Source organism: Euprymna scolopes, chromosome 14 (genome assembly GCF_053919585.1).
Source record: "Euprymna scolopes isolate OS-2025 chromosome 14, ASM5391958v1, whole genome shotgun sequence".
In the NCBI taxonomy this organism is placed as follows: Eukaryota; Metazoa; Mollusca; class Cephalopoda; order Sepiida; family Sepiolidae; genus Euprymna; species Euprymna scolopes.
Window position 1 is genome coordinate 17,448,623 of NC_136495.1, and position 20,617 is coordinate 17,469,239.

At 32.0% G+C, this 20,617-nt stretch overlaps 1 protein-coding gene across 1 annotated transcript in view; it reads right to left on the bottom strand.

The window, feature by feature from the left end:
• The window catches only part of LOC145292879 (adapter molecule Crk-like), a 193,993-nt gene that overhangs the window by 62,308 nt on the left and 111,068 nt on the right, over nucleotides 1–20,617 (bottom strand). Inside the window, exon 3 of the mRNA XM_080138998.1 lies at nucleotides 5,513–5,666. Coding sequence (XP_079995124.1) covers nucleotides 5,513–5,666 — 154 coding nt within the window. The remainder of the gene's footprint in view (nucleotides 1–5,512; nucleotides 5,667–20,617) is intronic.

A 20,617-nucleotide genomic window follows, 5' to 3' on the forward strand; every position in this document is an offset into this window, starting at 1 on the left:
GACATACACCTGACATCCATTCATAATAAGTTATCACTTCCTTGTGTTTTGAGGGGATTTTTTTTTTTTTTTTTTTTTTTTTAAGTTTATGTCCAATTATTTCCTCTCAACCTACTCAAACATCATTTTGTTTAGTCTGCAAGTTTTCTTTCTTTGCGGTATGCACACGTGCCAATTGTTTTCTGAACAGTTCAGCACAATGGAATATATTTATGACATGTATAACCCTACTTTTTGGTTAATACTCTTGTTTATGTAGGTAATACCTTTAAGTGAAACTAGGGTCATAGAATGTTCACAAAGAGAAAAATGAATCCTGTACAAGATTCAGAAAAATAAAAACCTCTTGAATTACGCAATTGGATATTACAGTTCGTTTAATACAAGGAATTAATATTTATCATTTTTATAACGTTTTATAATAAAAAGAAGTCATTTATCATTATATATGTTTACCGTGATGGGTATTTAGATAAACAAGTCTATATTGGTAAAACTAAAATTGTATACCAATTAGCTTAACATTCATTTAGCATATTATCTCGTACATGATTGAATATAATGGATTGTTTCATCATTGTATTCAGCTTAACATCTGTTTTTACATGCTGGTATGTATCGTATGACTTTTAGAAATTGAGTCTCCAAACTAATCTACCTATTTTCTCCAAACTGGAGTTCTTATCTGTTTTCTTTTTCTTGCACTTCTTATAGACAAACGGATTATCATCTCTCGCTCTACCTGTAATTCCACTGCACTTCCTGTGTACCAATGTGCTTGTTTACAAGAAATACAAATAAATTGAGTTGTTCCCAACTCCCTTTCCACAAAGTATGTAGGGGAACTTTCCAATACTAAAACCACTGATCATCATTTTGGAAATATTCACTCTCCGTAGAGGATTTAGTAAAAAGAAAGCAAGTTCATTGGTGCGTCTTACAATCTTCAGATGAGGGTGGAGGATGCCTATCTTGAAAATCAGGTTAGAAGTAAATTCTCCGTTTCATCGCCGTGTTTATTTTCACACATTCATTCAATTTTTGTGAAAAGTGAAAACAATACGGATTACAGATCTGAATACCCTCTAAAAAAAAATCAACTTTTTAAAAGGTACGTATTTCGTTGGTACTCTTGTGCACACTGGCAATTAATCATTACCACTAGATTGATAAATGAAAAACCTAGTATGTAAAAGGTGTGCACATTTTCTTGAGTGGTTCCAATATGGGGGATAGAGTTATTGTGCACACATGTAAATAACCAAAGAATTTTCCTGTTAATTTAAAAATTGTAAAATGTCAGGTCATCTTAAAAATCGTGTATAATAAGAAAATTTTTTTGGAAAATATTCGTCTGGACAAAATCTTTGTCCAGTTGGATGACGAAACCTCAAGATAACCATAACTATGCAATTAAGATAATCGGAAAAGGTAAATTTCAAGCAAAATTCAACGAAAGGTCAAATTCACAAAATTTGGCTTAAAAACATCGAGTGATTCTAAAATGGGTGATCAATTTACTAGAATGTTGCATTAGGAACTGAGCACCCCTACAAATATTTAAATATTGACCTATTTTTTTTTCCTTGATAATCTAGTACATTAGTGTGCATTCGATAATTTGCTGAAAAAATTGAAAAAAGGAAAGAAATAAAATAAAAATATGGATGGGGGTACTGCTCATACATGTGAACCAAAATTATATATATCTATAATATAAAGCTGAACGTCTGTGTGTGTGTGTGTGTGTGTGTGTGTGTGTGTGTGTGTGTGTGTGTGTGTGTGTCTGGTCATGAATAGGCTCCTATATGGTTGACTATTTTGAAAAACTGATTCCATATGATAGAAGATGTATCGAGGATCAAGAATGGGTATGTTTGATCTGGCAGAACGGTGGTTCATAAAAATTGTGGGGTCTGCGTTCACACATGGCCCTCAAAGTATGGAAATAAAAAAAAAACGTTTACAAGGTTTTTTTTATATAGATGTACATAAGAATACTTTGATAAGTATGTTTCAACTTAAATAGGGATGGTATAATAAAATTGTGGGGTCTGCGTTCGCGCCTGTACTCTATGGAAATATAGCACAAACTTTAACAAAGACTTTTCATATCTATTTGCGTAAGTATACTTTGATAATTATGTTTCAGTTTGAAGAAATATGGTATAATAAAATTATTGGGTGTTCATTCGCGCCTGACCTCCATAGAATGTAAATATGTCACAAAGTTTAACAAGGTTTTTTAAAAGGGGTAAGGGTCCACCTTAACTTTAATCTTAATTCACGTTAGCTTTTATTTATTTTTTTGAGTTGAATCATAGTGTTGAATAAATTCCCCTCATAAATTCACGTTCTTATTAAAGTGAAAGGCAAAAAAAAAAGTCGGAACTTTAGACAATTCTCGACACAAATTTTGCATAACTGTTTTTTTCCTTCTCCACTTGCACGTGGCACTTTTGAAAATAGATAAATAATAAAAAAATAAGAACGTTACTTGTTATCGTGTCAAAAGAAGGAAAAAATCTTGCTCACGTGATTACGTGTCCTTTTAAAAACATTTACATAACCTTTTTATTTTTATTTATATATCTGTTTAAGCTTCTTTTTGTCAGTGTACTAGAAGGAATTCAGTTGATTACAACCTTTTCTGCGTGCTCTTTACATTACAATAGTACAACCCTGAATCCGATGACGCAATACTACACCGTTCAATACTGTAAAACTGAAACGAAGCTGTTCTGCTTGAAAAGGGCGCCATTTTCTTCTTATTCATATTTATATTGATTCTTTGTTTTTTAAAACTAAAGTAATTACGTGTTTAACTTTTTTAATATCCCATTTTGCTGTTTCGGATTATTTTACTGAAGTATGTAAAGCTTCATTATTTTTCAAAACTGTTTTTGTTTCTTTGTTTTTCGATATTTCGTCAATATTATTTAGTAAGAGTGTTTAGCAGAAAAACCAACAAACGACTACCCGAAAAAATAAATATACAAGAAATAAATGTTACCATAGTCAATAAAAGTTCAGTTCATGTTTTATTTTTGTTTTGAAATAGTTATTAATGCTCTTTACTTGAAATAATTTCAGCAAACCGAAATCAAAACAAAATTTGAGGTGATAACTACTTAAATTAATTTTTATATAAACTACACATGCCATAATCAAATATTCCTCAAGCACAAAATAACGGAAAACATTAAAATATGTTTATAAATATTCTTTACGTTGACGGAACTCTCTTAAATTGTTAACACAGAATGCTCAGGGGCCTCTCCTTCAAATTGAAAATGGGGCTCTCCATTTCAAAGTCGCTGCCATTTTGATTTTTTTTTAAACTGGTTTGTGAATTAAAAATAAAAAAAATATTTTTACAAACTACTTAAAAATACAAACCAATGAACTTTTCTACCATAAAAGTAACTTTTATTGACTATGGTAACATTTATTTCTTGTATATTTATATTATATATTTTCTCTTTGTAAAGAAACATCATTTTGTTGGTCACTCTTGGCTACGAATGGAAACAAAGTTGATATAAAAAAATATATTTTCGCAAAAATTATCTTTACTTTCATCATATTTTGCTTAGGGTAAAATTTTTGAGTATCAAAACCTATCTCTTTACAACCCCTCCTTTTCATAACCTATACTTTCATCAATCACAGTCCATTTTCTGTAGGCTGTTTTTGAACCCAGTCAACGACGGGTACTTCTAGTATATATCTGCTTATCTATAAAAGTGAAAGTGTGTGTGTGTTTGTGTGTACATTTCCCTACACAATAACTGTCAATTTTCAGTTTGCAGACTCGAAATTTGATACACAGAGTATTGAGATTTGGGAAAACCTTTGTAATCGGTTTTCAGCCAGAAATTTGGGTGTTAAGGAGTCAAAGTCCAACGATTTTAGGTCTAAACACTTGAAATTTTAGATATAGGTTCCTTGGACATGGATCTAACTTAATGACTTGATTTGAGTCCAAAACAATAAATGTTAAGGGGTCATAATAGGGGTCAAAGTTAAAAAAATTGACTGCTTTTTTTTTTTGCCCAACATACACCTCCAAACACCTAGGCAACGCCGGGCTGAAATGCTAGTATACACACCCACAGTGGAAGTTTAAAAATTGCAATAATTGTTTCTACAATCTGTCATTTACGTGAGTTGTAATGTAAGATAGCTGATGAGGATTTCAAACAAAAAAATATAAAGCTAAGAATAACAATATTAAAGGTATTTTACCATAAATGGTGTTTGGACTTATAATTGAATTCAATTTTAAAAAGATATTTGCCGGTTTGGTTACATTCTTCGGGACAAGATCAAAGTGTAGTATCTGTTCTTCAGATGCTGCACTTCTATTTCTTGTTCTCTTTCGGTGGAGGAGAAATCCTTCACGACTGAGACAATTTTTATTTTTGTACCTTTTCTCCACGTTAAAAAACGACCCTGGTATCTAACTCTGTCCCGTGGGGAGACATAGTAAATAGGTACATTAAAATTTTTAAATTCATGAAAATACTTAATATTTAGACATGTCTGTGCTTCCATACTTTGAAATATCTTATAATCTGGTATGTTACTGTCATCCATTTGTTTATAATATTTTCTACAAGTAAAATAACAGATTATTTAGGTATTTTAATATTTTTGCATATTCTTGAAGCAAATCATTTAGATCTTATTCAGACATTAAAAAATAAAATTGTTTAATTCAAAAACCTTTTAAAAAATATTTTAAATTTTATTTCCATCTTCATTGAAAATTACAAAAATTGGATCAAGTATGTTTTTCGAAAAATTTTAAATTCTATTAAAAATTATGAAAAACGTATATTATTCTGCTTTTAATATAAAATTCAGGGTATCGGGTTTCTGGAGAAATCAAAAAGTTCTTCAGAAATAATGGATTTTAATAGATGACAAGGGAGTAATTGCCTTTGGATATAAGAGGTCGGAGGAGAGATTCGGCCATGACACTTTGAGGACGAAAGACACACAGCTCTCAATGAGAGATTTGTCATTATTACATATGCAATGGCTCACTAGTACAATCTCATTCATTTAAAAAACAGTAACTGGGGATTTCTCAGTCTATTGGCCGTCGTTAGTTTGAAGTATGGCGGAAGGCAAAACAAAATAAACTGAGATAGGAAGAGGAAGCGAGAAAAAAAAAAAAAAAAACAGGAAACGAGAAAGAAATAAAAGAGAGCCAAATGGTGAAAAAAAATCAGGACAAAGCTCCAGAAATTTGGTAGAAAATGGTCGCTGCTATTTCTAGAAAAAGAAATAAAAAATCTGCCTTCTTTTTAATTTAAAGAAAAACATGAATTCTGACCCAAAAAACAATCTCACGTCCCTGTAGGATTCATAGGTGTAAATGATCACAATATATTTGCAAAGATTTGAACTCTGCATGACCAATTCTGCAAGTAGTGATGATATCTATTTCGCCAAATCTTAATCCCCCCCCCCCACCTCTCCAGGAAACATAAATAATACTTACAGGTGCAATTAAGCAGGTGCTGTCTAAATAGTGTGTTTTGTAAAATGTCAATAAACTGGGCATGTTGTTAAATTCGTTATCTCCAATTTTGAACTTCGTTACTCCTCCTTGCTGTGATTTGTTTATTATGTAGTGACTTGTTTTGCTATCTTCTCTGAAAAACAAAAGTGAAACAATTATTAAAGATGTAGTTCAGAAAATGGAGTAAGAGTAGGGAGATAGGTTAAACATCAGGAAGATGGTGTAGAAAGGGACAGAAAAGGGAATTGGAGGAAAGTGACATACAATTCCTGACCAAACCTGGCATGATAATTCCACCTAGGGATGGTGCACACCATATTTCATGGCAGTAATATATATATATATATATATATATATATATATATATATACACAACACTATTACATCTCATACCACTATACACTGTGTGCTTGGGTACCCGCTTGTATTGCAAAATCCTGCACGAAGTGCAAGTATCTTTATTAGTATATACATGATCTCTATATAAATAAAATGAAGTCATTTTCCCCTCCGAGTTTGACCTTAATAGGATTAAAACTCAAGACATTTCATGCAAATGTAATGTGCACAAACTGAAGCACATTATCTGAGGTGTGCTATAGGCCTATTACCCTTACACTTCCTCGATAACCATACATTCCTATATTTTTTCTGGTGAGAGTTCACTGCTAAAACCTGTAAGAATCAGTGGAAGTGGTAAAATCTTTTCTCTATTACATTCATACTCCCCCCACGACCGCTTAACACTGTTGCGGATACGTTCACAGGGTAATTTGGGAGGAAACACCGGTTTGAGTTCTTAGTTGCTTCAAAAATATGGAATGGCATTTTACCGTCAGCTGAAACGCAACTTTCGATTACATCTATTACATGGTTTAGTTATACCATTTCTTTTATTTCTTTTTTTTTTTCATTTTTTTTCTCTTCCTTTTTATTTGTCTGCGATTCGAAGGGTTACTTAAACAAAACGAACTAACCTTGGATTCAAGGTTTTACAACAAACTCTAACAGTCAGCCACTAGCGTTCTTCAAATGTTCAAACAATTACTCGTTTATATATTTTATTTACTGTATTTTTCCTTCTAATGTTTTCAGTGATTTTATACGCGATACTAGGGGAGAGAGCCGACTTATTTTCGGATTAGTTACTCATTCATTATTTATTTCTATACATTGAATTTATGGTAGTTTCATAAACCCAATTACTATTACGCTATCAATATGGAACCAGACGACATTCCAATTGGTAAAAAACGACAACAAAGAAAACAATATAAAAAAGAAAACAAAACACATAACAAATCGTTATACTTACACCTAACAATTATACGGTTAAAAAATACTTTTTTGCCTAAAACAAACCAACAATAAAACAAAAAATTATGACTAAAATCTATTAAACATTTGTTATACACGGTCAGTTTTCTGGTTTTATTTATTTATTTCTTTTTCCATTTGTACTTTTTTCCTGTTTGTTTTGTTTCTTTGATTTTATTGCAGAAAACAAACTAACAAAAAAATAAGATAAAATAAACATATTTACACAGTAAGTTTTCTGGGAGTTTTTTTTTTTCCCCCCATTTGTATTCATACTGCCGGTCTCGCCCGATCAATGCTTAATAAGAATTCACGAGAATTAGGGTCAAACTATGCAGGACTACCTTCATTTTTTTTTTCTGTTTTTTTTTTCACTTTGTCTTGGGCCCTAAACACCTACAAATGATTTAACACCCCTTCTTACATTTACCCCCCCCCAGTTTTTGCCATTAATTCTTTCACTTTTACGCACATAAAACACATAACATTACACATATTTGGGTCCTTTTGCTTACCAGGGAGGGGGGCAACTTCACCAGATTGGACACTAACGGAACAAATTCAACATAAATCATTAAAGGTTTATTTCGTTTCGTTTGTTTGCATTTACAAAAAATTTACTCCCATTATATATTACTTAACCAGGGGAGGGGCATCTATAAATATAAAAGCAAAAATGTGTGTGTGTGTGTGTGTGTGTTCGCTTCTTGTGTATGTCCATAAATGCTTTGGCTTGCAGCCCAAAAATAGGTCATACTTCCTCGCACCTGTTCATTCCGCTTCATAAACCTTCATATAACGCCCTTATCAGTTCCTCGCCATCGTGGCACAGATGGTTAGATGACTGGCTTTTTCCCCCTTTTGTTTCCACTTTCACGTCAAGGCTTCGGGGTTCAATCCGACCTTCCGACCAAAACTTTTTTTTTCATTTACACTTCTTTTGAACACACACACCTTCAAACACCCGGGCAACGCCAGGTATCCCCCGCTAGTATAAAATATACAAGTAATTCCATGTCAAATCCTCCGGGGCTTGAAACTTTATTAGAACTTGCACCACAGATAAACATCATAAAAACTAAGAAATTCTGAAAATTTGAGCATATAACACAAAGCAATTTATTCTTTAGAACATTTTCCATAAATCAAGCACGGTAACATTTTAATAATTACAATTTCTTAAATATTTTCCATTTAGAACATGATGTGACCTTAAAAGTACACTCAGGCAAGTTTTTTGCTAAGTTTTGAATCTAAAAATGGCATCAGATTTGCTCAGAAATTAAGTCTTCTATGTGATTGTATCAGATTTTGAAATTTTTCATATGTGCAAAAAATGATATGACTGATATAACAGGTTTGTCTTTTTCTTGTAGACATTCATTAGACATTATGAAATACATTATGACATACCTTCGAACCAAAAATGGTAAAAAGTTCTTGTTTTATTCACTCACATTGAATATTCAAAGTTTTTTTTCTTTTTTTTTCTGAAGGTTCAAAATACTTTATTAAGGAAAACAATTAGTTTAAATATGCAAGTTGGAGACACCATCTAAATTAATATAAAATTCATATTGAAATAAGTTTTAATAGTAGAAGGCAAAATAGTCTTACAATAAGTGAACTTCACAACAAAAACCAGCATACAAAACCATTGGTCCTGGATATGACCTTAAACTATATCCAGTGGTGAGGCCTCAGCTTGCGAGCTTTGGGGAGTGTGGAGCTGCCCTTCAATTACCATTGCTCCCAGGTCCACTGATCCGGAGTGGTAGTACCTATTAGGGTCCCAACTATGTGTTAAATAGAAACCGACTTGAAAACAACAAATATATTCTATTAAAAAAAAAATTTCTTCAAAATCATTGGATTCGGCATTAAATAACCTGAAAAGGGTTGATATGCTGCAAAACAAAAACAACCAAATACAAAACCATTATTATGGTTATTGTTAGGATCAAAATAAAAATTTTTTAAAAGTTACTTCCCTTGGACTGACAAGGGAGTAATTGCCCTTGGAGGTAAGAGGTAGGATGAGATGTTCGGCCATGACACTGAAGATGAAAGACACACAGCTCTCAATGAGAGATTTGTCATTGCACATCCAATGGCTCGCTATTATAATCTCACTCGTAAGTTGTTGAATAAATTTGTTAATGTTCCTCCTCATATGATTTTTACGTGGTTATTTCACAGACAACACATTTTTAAACCTGTAACAACTATTCTCATAAATTTGAATGAAGAATAAATTTTGAATCATGACTTATAGATGAAGTTAGTATTGTTGGTGATTATTTAGTAACAGTATAGGAGTTATTACTGTTACTACTACTATACTGTTATATTTTATATTTATAAACTGAATTAACTCACAATAAATATTTATATACCGTTATATTTTATATTACTACTATACTGTTATACTACTGTTATTACATTAGTTATGACTATCAAGTTAGTATTGTTGGTGATTATTTAGTAACAGTATAGGAGTTATTACTGTTACTACTACTATACTGTTATATTTTATATTTATAAACTGAATTAACTCACAATAAATATTTATATACCGTTATATTTTATATTACTACTATACTGTTATACTACTGTTATTACATTAGTTATGACTATCAAGTTAGTATTGTTGGTGATTATTTGGTAACAGCATAGGAGTTATTACTAAAAGTAAAGGTTCCGAGTTGTTAATATCATAACCTGCAAAATGACTGAGCGGCACATTGTTAATGTCCCATAGGTAACAACACTTCGGTCCAATGTAACCAGAATTATGTAAAATTACACTGCGGAATTTTGGCTACAGAGCCATAATAATTGCTTAAATCTTTATCATATTTCTTTTAAATGTATTGTATGATAAAGTCTGCCTTTTATGTCTGCATTAGTTGGTGGTTAATTTTTTCATTAAAATATGTCCTCTATGCACAGAACTGAATTAATGCATCATAATGAACTGAAAGAATCTTAAAATAATTTCAAATGAAAACCATTATCTACATCTAATTAAAATATATAATAGTGGTTGGTGCAATTTGTTCATTCCATTAGGAAGGACTTGATTCTTTGACAAAATCTGCCCCATAAGAAACAGTTTTTACTCTGATGGTTTAACCAGGGTGGATGAAATTTTCATGGTTGGATAGACACCTTTACTTAATATACCTTTCATGTCCCATATGCAACAAGTTGCTTCTATTAATGTTTAGACTAGTGTTGGCACAATTAATTGGAATCAGAAAAATCAGAATATTTCAGTGAATCAGAATCAGTTTCTGATAAATTTGAATCTAATGTTAGATTCAACAAAATTATTTTTTAATTTTTCTTTTGTGATATAAGTTTCCATTCTTTGTACTAGTGATAAAATTATTTTTAAATTGATAGTAAAACTAAAATCTGTAGATAACATCAAAATACAATGTAACTGTCGTTAGGTTTTGTGTTCCTTGATAGAATCGCGCGTTGAGTTTGAATAAAATAAATACATATTAAATACGTTTGAAGCCAAAACAACGCATTATTACAAAATAAACATTTATTTTGTTTGAAATTTATATTGAAATTCATAAATATATTTCGAAGATACACTTCATCTTCAGTATGTCTTTCTTTCTTTTTTTTTGTTGCCATGTTGTTGTTCAAGCATAGAATTAGTAGAAGTCCATTTGTTGTTTTTACAGTAGTCTTTTCAAAAGTCGGAATGGTGCGTTGGTCACGCGGAATTCACATTAGGGCTTGTGTTCCTTGATAGAAGTGCTGGTTGAGTTTAAATAAAATAAATATGTTGTTTTGGCTTCAAACGTATCTAATACGATGAAACTTTACAAATTCACTAGGTAACCTTTAAAAGAACGTTGATTTAAAGTGTTCTGAAAATGTTTAAATGAAACATTTTTGTCAAGAAAAATATTGACAAACATAAATTAAAAGTAAAATATATAAAAAGAATTATCTTTTCTTTTTACATGGTGGAATTTTTTCATATTCTCTTTATCCTGGGCCACACTGTTTAAACACACCTGCACTATACAGAATCCAAATCACTACTAAAACTAAATTTTACGTTATTACCTGCTTTATCTAGGATATTGAGCACTTATAAAATTGAAGTGGCTTCCAGGGCACTAATAAAATCAAGCCTCCCCCCAAAATATCTTTCTCAGTTTTGGGATAGCTTCTGGGCAATACTAATAAAAGGACAAAGAAATTCTTTATCCCAAGGAGATTAAGGAGGCCTCGTAAGCACTACTAAAACCAAGTTTCCCTATAGAAGAGAAAACTAATGTTTAAATTTCAATCTAAAAAAATGTTTACTACATGATAACATTAAAAATCATGTTTATTTTTTGGTAACAGCAAATTAACGAATCTTTACTGAAATTATTTTGCTCTTTATATAATTGATTATTTCAGCAGTCCATAAATTGTAGAAAAACATTGAGTATTGTGTATGCAAGAACATTGTACTAATAGCCGGTAAATAGGTAACATCTTTTTTTGGAAACAAGTGAAATTGCTGGGTAGAAATATGATGTGTGCGACTTTAGGACATTTATGTACCATTAAAAAAAACAAAAAACTAGCCACAGAAATGGTTTTATTCAGCATATGTGAAGAAATTAGTAAAAAAAGAAAAAAAAATTATAAGCGGGTGCAGTCCATTATTACACTAAAGGCAGAAGGATAGGATGTTCGCCACAATCTCCCCTCGTATTAAACATTTTAATGGCAGCCAATTTGTTTTCTTAATTACAATTTCTTTTTTTTTTTTTTTTTTTTACAATTGAGGGAATAGGATGTTAACCAGATGCGCCATTCTTACTGTAACTGGGAATCCAATTCACTCTTAATACCACTGGCTGATGATGAATGTTGCTTATATTATAAATCTTAGATATTTAATTTTTATTCAGTTACAGTAATATTGTGTTAATTATTATTTGAGCCCAGGAGGTTATGAGGAATATTTTAAATCAGAACAGATTAATGCGGTTTTAAAATAATATCAAGTCCATGCCAGACATCAATGAATAGGAAACACCTTTTACTTTATTTTATTTATAACTTGAAAATTAATAACTAAAGAACATAATAAAAATGGTTACATGGGTAGCAGAGCTGGGAGCAGGAGTTTCTTGGATTCCTCACTTTTTCTCTGGGTAACACTGGGTATTCTTTCATTCCATTATACACATACACATATATGTATACACAGGGTGGGGCAGAAATACCTCAAACATTTTAAATTTTCAACTATATGTTGCTAATGAACTTATGCAAGTGCCACTGATGTTTTCATTTAGCTAATTACTTGCCATTTTTTCAGGTACCCTTACGAAATTAGAAATAAATAATGAATGTTTTCGAAGAATGGTGAATCTGTAACTGCAACAGAGCTTTCTGAGTTTGTTACAAGTTAGAACGGCATGATGCTGTTCCAGATAGAAAATCAATACAGCTATGGGTTGCAAATTTCAGAGCTACAGGTTAGACACTTAAAAGAAAGCCACCTTGAAGCACTCAAATGCCAGACAGTATTCAAGATGTGAGACATCAGTTACTCAGCCTCCTACACTTTCAGTTCACAAACATGCTTTGGCCTTAAAATTGTCTGATCGAGCAGTCAAAATTCTACACACTGATATGCAGTTCCATCCATACAAATTAATAATTGCTCAGAAACTGCCCGAATGCAACTGGGAAGATCGTATGTCAATGTGGGAGATATTTCTGCTGCACCCTGTATATATGGCAATAGAGATTCTTATTCATACAAGCATATGTTTATATAAATAAAGTACAAAATAATTGTACAAAAAACATTTATACTAAAATAGGTCTACTTGTTATTGAGCACTACATTATAAACACTAGTTTTATATGATTAACAATATAAACAACAGTCCTATGAATGCACACACACTTAATATATACCTAATGGTTTCAAGCTTAAAAAAATAAAAAATTGTACTGCCATTTGTTTTTTCATTAGTTTATTATCTCCGTGAGGTCTGTGTAAAGCAAAGATGTTTTATTTTATTTATACTTTGAAAAATTGATAATTATAGAAATAACAAAATACAAATATGGACTCAGTTGGGAGGAGGAGTTTCTTGAATTCCTTACAATATATATATAAGTACCTACTACTTTGACACTTTTAGACATTAGTTTATTATCTTTCCTATTTTATGAGAATTTGTATTAGTTTTAATGTATTATCATATGGTAACTGAGATGTTAAAAACTGCAGCCTCTGCAATTAACCTTATTTGATCGTATCATGTGTCCAGTTTAATGGAATTATGTAGAGCGTCAGTGCTTCACCAAATTGCTTGTTTAGGAATTGTTTTTTGCAGACATGTCAAACTTGGAATCCCCTGAGGGATGACCCATATGGGTCAATCCGTGTTGTCATAAGAGCCACACATGACTAATTAGAGTTGTTTTATAAAATTACCAAATATTTTTGTTACTTATAAACGTACAATATATATTTATCTTCTGGAATTGTAATTCACGTCAGCTAAAAAAGATGAAATTTTGGTCAAAACTAAACCACCGATGCATTAGTGTCATTTCTGCCTTTGAAAAGTGATATCGCATTTGTTTTAACAGTTTTACATTCTGCCATACATTGAACAATTTTCAGATATTGACTCGCAATTATTTATCCTACATTTACTACGTTATCATTTAACATTTTCTTGACCTTCTCTTGTGAACTGGACATGCTACCTTAACTGTTCTACATCTACCAAACCGAAAGACTCATTTTTTCTATGTGACCAAACCATCAAAGTCTCCTGTTCTACTTGCATACTATCCAGATTTAATATTCCTGGGTCATCAGAACTAAACTTATCTTTAAGAATTACATTACACATGCATATTCTTGTTATTTCTCTCCATGCAACACATGTCCTCAACCCTCACTAGCCAGGATAAAATGAGATATTTTTAATTGTAAAGAAATGTTGTGAATAAAGAAAAGCATATCGTTTTTCAGTGACTAATACTCGTTTATTCAAGTTAAAATATAAAAACTGAAATTTTGGCAATTAAATAACAAAATTACAATATCCTTTATGTGGGTTGTAAGTGCAAAAGGGTCACATGTTTGACATGCATGATGCATAGGCATTTACCTCTCCCCCACCATGTGGAGATGTAGCACAAGGGTTAAAAATAAGGATGGAAGGTCAGCTACCTAGTTATGGCTGACAGAACAAGATCATGCTACCCCTGTGGATTAAATAAAGGGTGCCATTTGAAATTCTGTGCAGATTCTGAGTTTGACAAAAAGATTCCGGAATGAGGACAAGATACACTTAAAAGTTGGAGGTCAACAACAACACTACAAATAGTTGTTTACATTTTATTTTTAAAGACTTAAAAAAAAAAAAAAAAAAAAAAAAAAAAACAAGTGAAGCATGCATGATGAGTGCACAGTGAACGAGGTATAAAAAAAATAACTAAGTTCAGCATTGCCCCCCCCCCTCATTTAGCTCCAAAAGTCCCCAGAGGATGTCCAATCCTGGTGAAAATGAACAAACGGTGCAGTTTTAGGCCTTAACATATTTAAATTTGTGTTCAGCACCATGCAAAACTGCTAAATAGACATACAAAGAAAATTTTGGACAAATATGGTAAAATAGTCCCAAAAATGGAGTGTTTTATTAGCCCTAAAAGAACCCCTGGAGCACACCCAAGGGTTATCACGAAGTATAGACAAACAAAATTATATAGAAATCAGTTAGTTACAACTTTTCAGAAAGTTTTATAACAATCCAAGGCATCAATTTGTTTTAATAAGCACAAAAGTGTCGATTTTAACCATTTTAACCCGAAAGGCACCTCTAGGGGTGCAACCGAAGTTTTCTTGGAAAATCCGTTCTGTTATTTTTTTTTTTACTCATATCATGTTTGTGCAAAAAATTTTTTTAATTCCAAAGTTATTGAGAAAAGTGTGGACAGATGAAGGGACATGGCTGAATTTATTTTGTCGGGGGGGACAAAAAAAAAAAAGAAAGAAGTTCTAATGTTGATTTAAAAAATATTTGATTAATAGTAAATAATTAAAAAACTATATTTACCATAGCTGTTACATATCAGTCACATGTAGTACTTCTTTCAAACTCCTTGGCTTAGCATTCAAAGGGAACATGAGTTGGAACAGATACATTAAGAGCATTGACAAGGCTGCTGTGAAAAAGGTAGGCTCTCTCTTACCGTGCTAGAAAGTTACTTATGCCTAGAAGTATCCTGTACCTCTACAGGGCCACCATTCGCCCATGTATAGAATATTGTTGTCACATTTGGGCTGGTGCATCTGCTACTAGTCTCACTCCTGGACAGTGTTCAAAAGAGTCACCAACCCGATAGGTTTTGAACTGTCATCTAAGCTTCAGCTTTTGTCCCATCGACAAAATGTAGCATCCCTCTGCCTGTTCTACAAGTACTTTAATAGTGAATGCTCCGACGAACTGCAAGCACTTGTACCCCCTCGACGTAAATATCCCTGACAAGCAATAAAGTCCCACCCCTACACAGTAGAGATCCCCAGATGTAAGGAAGCCTTCTACTCTAATAGTTTCTTCCCCAGAACTGCTAGATTTTGGAATTCCCTTCCGGGTTCCTGATTCCCCAACTGTACTGACATGCAAAAGTTTGAGTTTAATGTGAATAGACACCTTGCTGCTCAACTCCCTACATAATATACCTGCAACTTATGTCCCTGATAGTAGCCTACTACATCAAAGTGGCACTGTGCCTTGTTTGGGGTGAAAATGTAATTTTTTAAAAACAAAACAAATAAAAAAACGATCCACACATACAAAATCTTGTCTTAATCTTTTTTTAATAGATATTGCACAATATTTCTGAAATGGACTTTTATTTACACATTTTAGACAGTTTTCCTTTTCTTTATTGTTGCTATTTTCATGCTTCAAACAGTTTATTGTATGACCATCTTCAAGAGATCTCTATAGCTGATGGTGCTATGGCAAAGTTACATTACACAGGTGCTATGAGTTCATCAGAGCACATTGCATTAATGATTTGCAAAACAAGTACAGGAATGTGACATTGCAGCAATGAGACCGTCGGGTTGGAGCTTCAACCTATTAAATTTGAGACTCTTTTTGGATCCTAAGAGTGGGAGACTAGTCATAGATACAGTAATATCGGGCTGTTGTAACAAACATGATGAACACACGAGATTGCAATTCATATTAATAATGCAGCTTCTAGAATAGATTGTGGTTTTGACAAGGGATAAAGCTCAACAAAATTAAGGATATATGAAGTGCTGAGATGCACAAGACTACTTTTCAGCTGAGTGGCTTGACCTCTACACAAAGATCTTTGATATGTACTGCTGAAGATACATCTATCTCCAACAAAATCACACTTGCTGGCTAGAAAAAGCACAGAGATAGCACATCTAAAGCATGAATTGGATCAGTGTAGACAGACATGGAATTTGTAGCTATACAATTTCCATTTGCTTCATCACTGGAACCAGGAACAGCTAAAATATACCACGGACCCAGCTGCTATGTATGTAGTAGCATTAGATGCCCTAACAGGTATTACCACTTCGGGCTAAAATGAACCTGGGAGCAATGGTAATTAATGAGCAACTCCACATTCCCCACAGCCCCCAAATGGAACTTCACCGCTAAATGTCTTTTAAGGTCTTAAAAAAGAGGAGCATTAAAGCTGGACATGTGCGTAATGTTCATTGTTTATTCATCCAGGTTTCATAACTAAATTAAATGTCCATTGTTTATTCATCCAGGTTTCATAACTAAATTAAATGTTCATTGTTTATTCATCCAGGTTTCATAACTAAATTAAATGTTCATTGTTTATTCATCCAGGTTTCATAACTAAATTAAATGTTCATTGTTTATTCATCCAGGTTTCATAACTAAATTAAATGTTCATTGTTTATTCATCCAGGTTTCATAACTAAATTAAATGTTCATTGTTTATTCATCCAGGTTTCATAACTAAATTAAATGTTCATTGTTTATTCATCCAGGTTTCATAACTAAATTAAATGTTCATTGTTTATTCATCCAGGTTTCATAACTAAATTAAATGTTCATTGTTTATTCATCCAGGTTTCATAACTAAATTAAATGTTCATTGTTTATTCATCCAGGTTTCATAACTAAATTAAATGTTCATTGTTTATTCATCCAGGTTTCATAACTAAATTAAATGTTCATTGTTTATTCATCCAGGTTTCATAACTAAATTAAATGTTCATTGTTTATTCATCCAGGTTTCATAACTAAATTAAATGTTCATTGTTTATTCATCCAGGTTTCATAACTAAATTAAATGTTCATTGTTTATTCATCCAGGTTTCATAACTAAATTAAATGTTCATTGTTTATTCATCCAGGTTTCATAACTAAATTAAATGTTCATTGTTTATTCATCCAGGTTTCATAACTAAATTAAATGTTCATTGTTTATTCATCCAGGTTTCATAACTAAATTAAATGTTCATTGTTTATTCATCCAGGTTTCATAACTAAATTAATTTTATGTAAAACAAAAAACAAAATAAAACCCATTTTTCCCCCTTTACAAACATTTTTCCCCATTTCCACATTAATTTTAAAGTCATGTTTTGGTTTGCAACTTAAGGTCATACCAAGAATCACATATCATTTTTTTCTTAAAACATTTTCCATAAAACAAACATTTCTAAGCAATTTTTAATTTAAGTTTATTTTGGAGGAGTAGAGTTAACTTTTTTTTTTTACAATTCTCATTGCCAATATTTAGAATCCATTGGGGAAACAACAACACACTTAGATGCTTAACTTAAGACCAAGTTTCTGTGCAGAAAAATATAGTACATACATATGGGCTTATATTTATAGCATAGTTTCAGCTTTTCTCATTCCATGTCATAAGAGAAGCCAACTGGCAGGCTTTATATATTTAGGCAGCATTCTTTCATTCACGTGTTTAATTAAAAGCAGATTTTTTTTTTTTCTGTTTTCTTTCACATTTGTTTGTGGACAATCGTGCATTTTAGAATATTAACGTATAAAAATGAATATCAAGAAATTTTATTAGGTTGGTGAAAAAATGTTTTTTCATTTTTTATGTAAGTTGGAAATGCTTGAAAATAAAGGAAAAATTTTTTTAATGAATTTTAATCATGCTAGATGAAATCAACAACTACATTATTAATCCACAAACAAGAAATGTTGGAAAGTAAACTGAACAAAGAAAAAAAAAAATTCACTTTTAATCGAACTTTTGTGTGTGAAATTGGCAGCATTTTTTTGATGCATGTTTGATTAAACAGTGACAATTCTTGCTTGTTTTTTTTCTGATCCATCTTTTCAAGTTGGCGGGCCAGCGGTTCAACAGAAACTCGTCATATCTGCAAATATTTTTAACTCGTGTATCTTTGTCAGGCACATAAGTTACAAAATTAAAATTGATGAATTTATTGAAAGTCGATTAAAACCATTTCAAAAACATTTAAATATACCCTTTCTCGCTACGTATTGAGCTTGCTTTATGGTTTGCTTTTTGCTTGAATGGGTAATGAACTTTTTCAATTCACCCATTTTAATTTTGTAGCTCATCACGTGTCTAAAGAAGACTCATGAGAGTCGAGAACGGCAATGAACGGCAAAGAAACGTCAGATATGGCAAGTTCCTATTCACACTCTAGCAGAACATTAGATCATTCGTCTATTAACTAGAAAGGATGGATCAGAAAAGAAACAAACAGGAACCGTCACTTGTTTAATCAAAAATGCATGAATAATATATATATATATATATATATATATACACACACACACACACACACACGGAAGAGCATTTTACCATAATGCTAGTTGGAAATAATTTACCCTTCACTAATCTGGCTCTAAAATGGGGAGCTACATAAATCTTTCCAAAATTTAATTATCTACAGACATGTTTACGACTTGTCAGTGTGACTGAACCAAACAAAATTTGAAACTAGGTTTCAGAATCTGGAGTCCTGATTTCGAATCTCTAGGTTCAACCATGCTGATGACTCGTAAATGACAAAACATGTATGTAGACAGTTAAATAAATATACACATTTATCACTCCTTACTTGGGCATATCATATTAGTGAAATACAAATTATTTCCAACTAATACTAAGATAAAATGCTCTTCCATATAAATTATTGAATTCATTCAAAAGTATCACAAATAAAATAAATGAGACTCACACTAGCTGTACTGTTATTTGGGATCCATTAAATTCAATTTATTTTCTAAATATTGGTTTAATAATTACATACTCCTTTATTGAATTATCTTTTATTGCAGATAGGTAGTGTACTATTAGTTACTGCCATAAGACAGTCTTCCAGGAGGTTTTTTTTTTTTTTTTTCAAGTCAAATGGTCGATGTAGTTTTTTTTTTTTTTTTTTTTTACATAGACATAACCACTTATCAAGGTCCAGAAAAGTTATTTTTTTGTTTTGTTTTTTTTTATGAAAATAAAGCATCATATATATATTTTTTTAATTACATTTTCACCCCTAACAAGGCACATTGCCACTTTGATGTAGGGGGCTACTATTAGGGACACAGTCTACAGGGGTACTAGGTGGGGAGTTGGGCAGCAAGATGTCGGTTCACATTACACTTGAACTTCTGCATGTCAGTACAGTTGGGGAAGCAGGAACCTGGCAGGGAGTTCCAAAGTCTAGTGGTTCTGGGGAAGAAACTACTGGCATAGAAGGCTCTCTTACATCTAGGGATCTCTACTGTGAAGGGGTGGGATTTTGCTGCTTGTCGGGTTTGTCGGGGGTATTTACGTAGAGGGGGTACAAGTGCTTGCAGCTTGTCGGAACATTCACCGTTAAAGTACTTGTAGAACAGGCAGAGGGATGCTACATTGCGTCGATGGGACAGAGGCGGAAGCTTGCATGATAGTTCAGGACCTATTAGATTGGCGACTCTTTTGAACCTTGTCTAGGAGCGAGAGACTAGTAGCAGATGTACCGGCCCAAATATGACAACAATACTCCATACATGGGCGAATGGTGGCCTTATAGCGGTACAGGATACTTTCAGGCGTCAGTAGCTTTCTAGCACGGTAGAGAAAACCTACCTTTTTCGCAGCAGTCCTGGCAATGCTCTCAATGTAATCATTCCAATCATAAATTGTAACAATAAATTAATAAATTCAATAATTTATATGGAAGAACATTTTAAATTAGTATACATTTGTTCACCATCCTCAAGCTAGCAAGAATTTCCATTCAAATTTTAAGTTTATTTTTATTTAAAGTTTTTTCATTCCTTAATAAGTCTTTTTATCACCCCCCCCTCCGTTCTTAGGTACGTGCAAAATGAATGCCGATGCTCAAAATGTATAAACATTTTGATCCATCCCTTTACTTAAAAATTCAAAAAATAAACCAATTTTAATAAAATTTTCAGTATTTAGCAAATAATGATCACGAAATATAATGAACCCATTATTTTTATTTAAATTTTAGTGTATTATTATTATTATTATTTTTTTTTTTTTTAAACAAAAAACACCTTTATTAAAGTTATGGTTTTCAGTTAAAAAAAAGTTTTGTTTTGTTTAATGAAAATAAAAAGCATCATAAATTGTAACAATAAAAAAGAAAAAATATTTTTTTCAGAAACATTATGAAAAAAGCTCCTAAAGTCCATATCAATGAATTCATATAACTCAAAG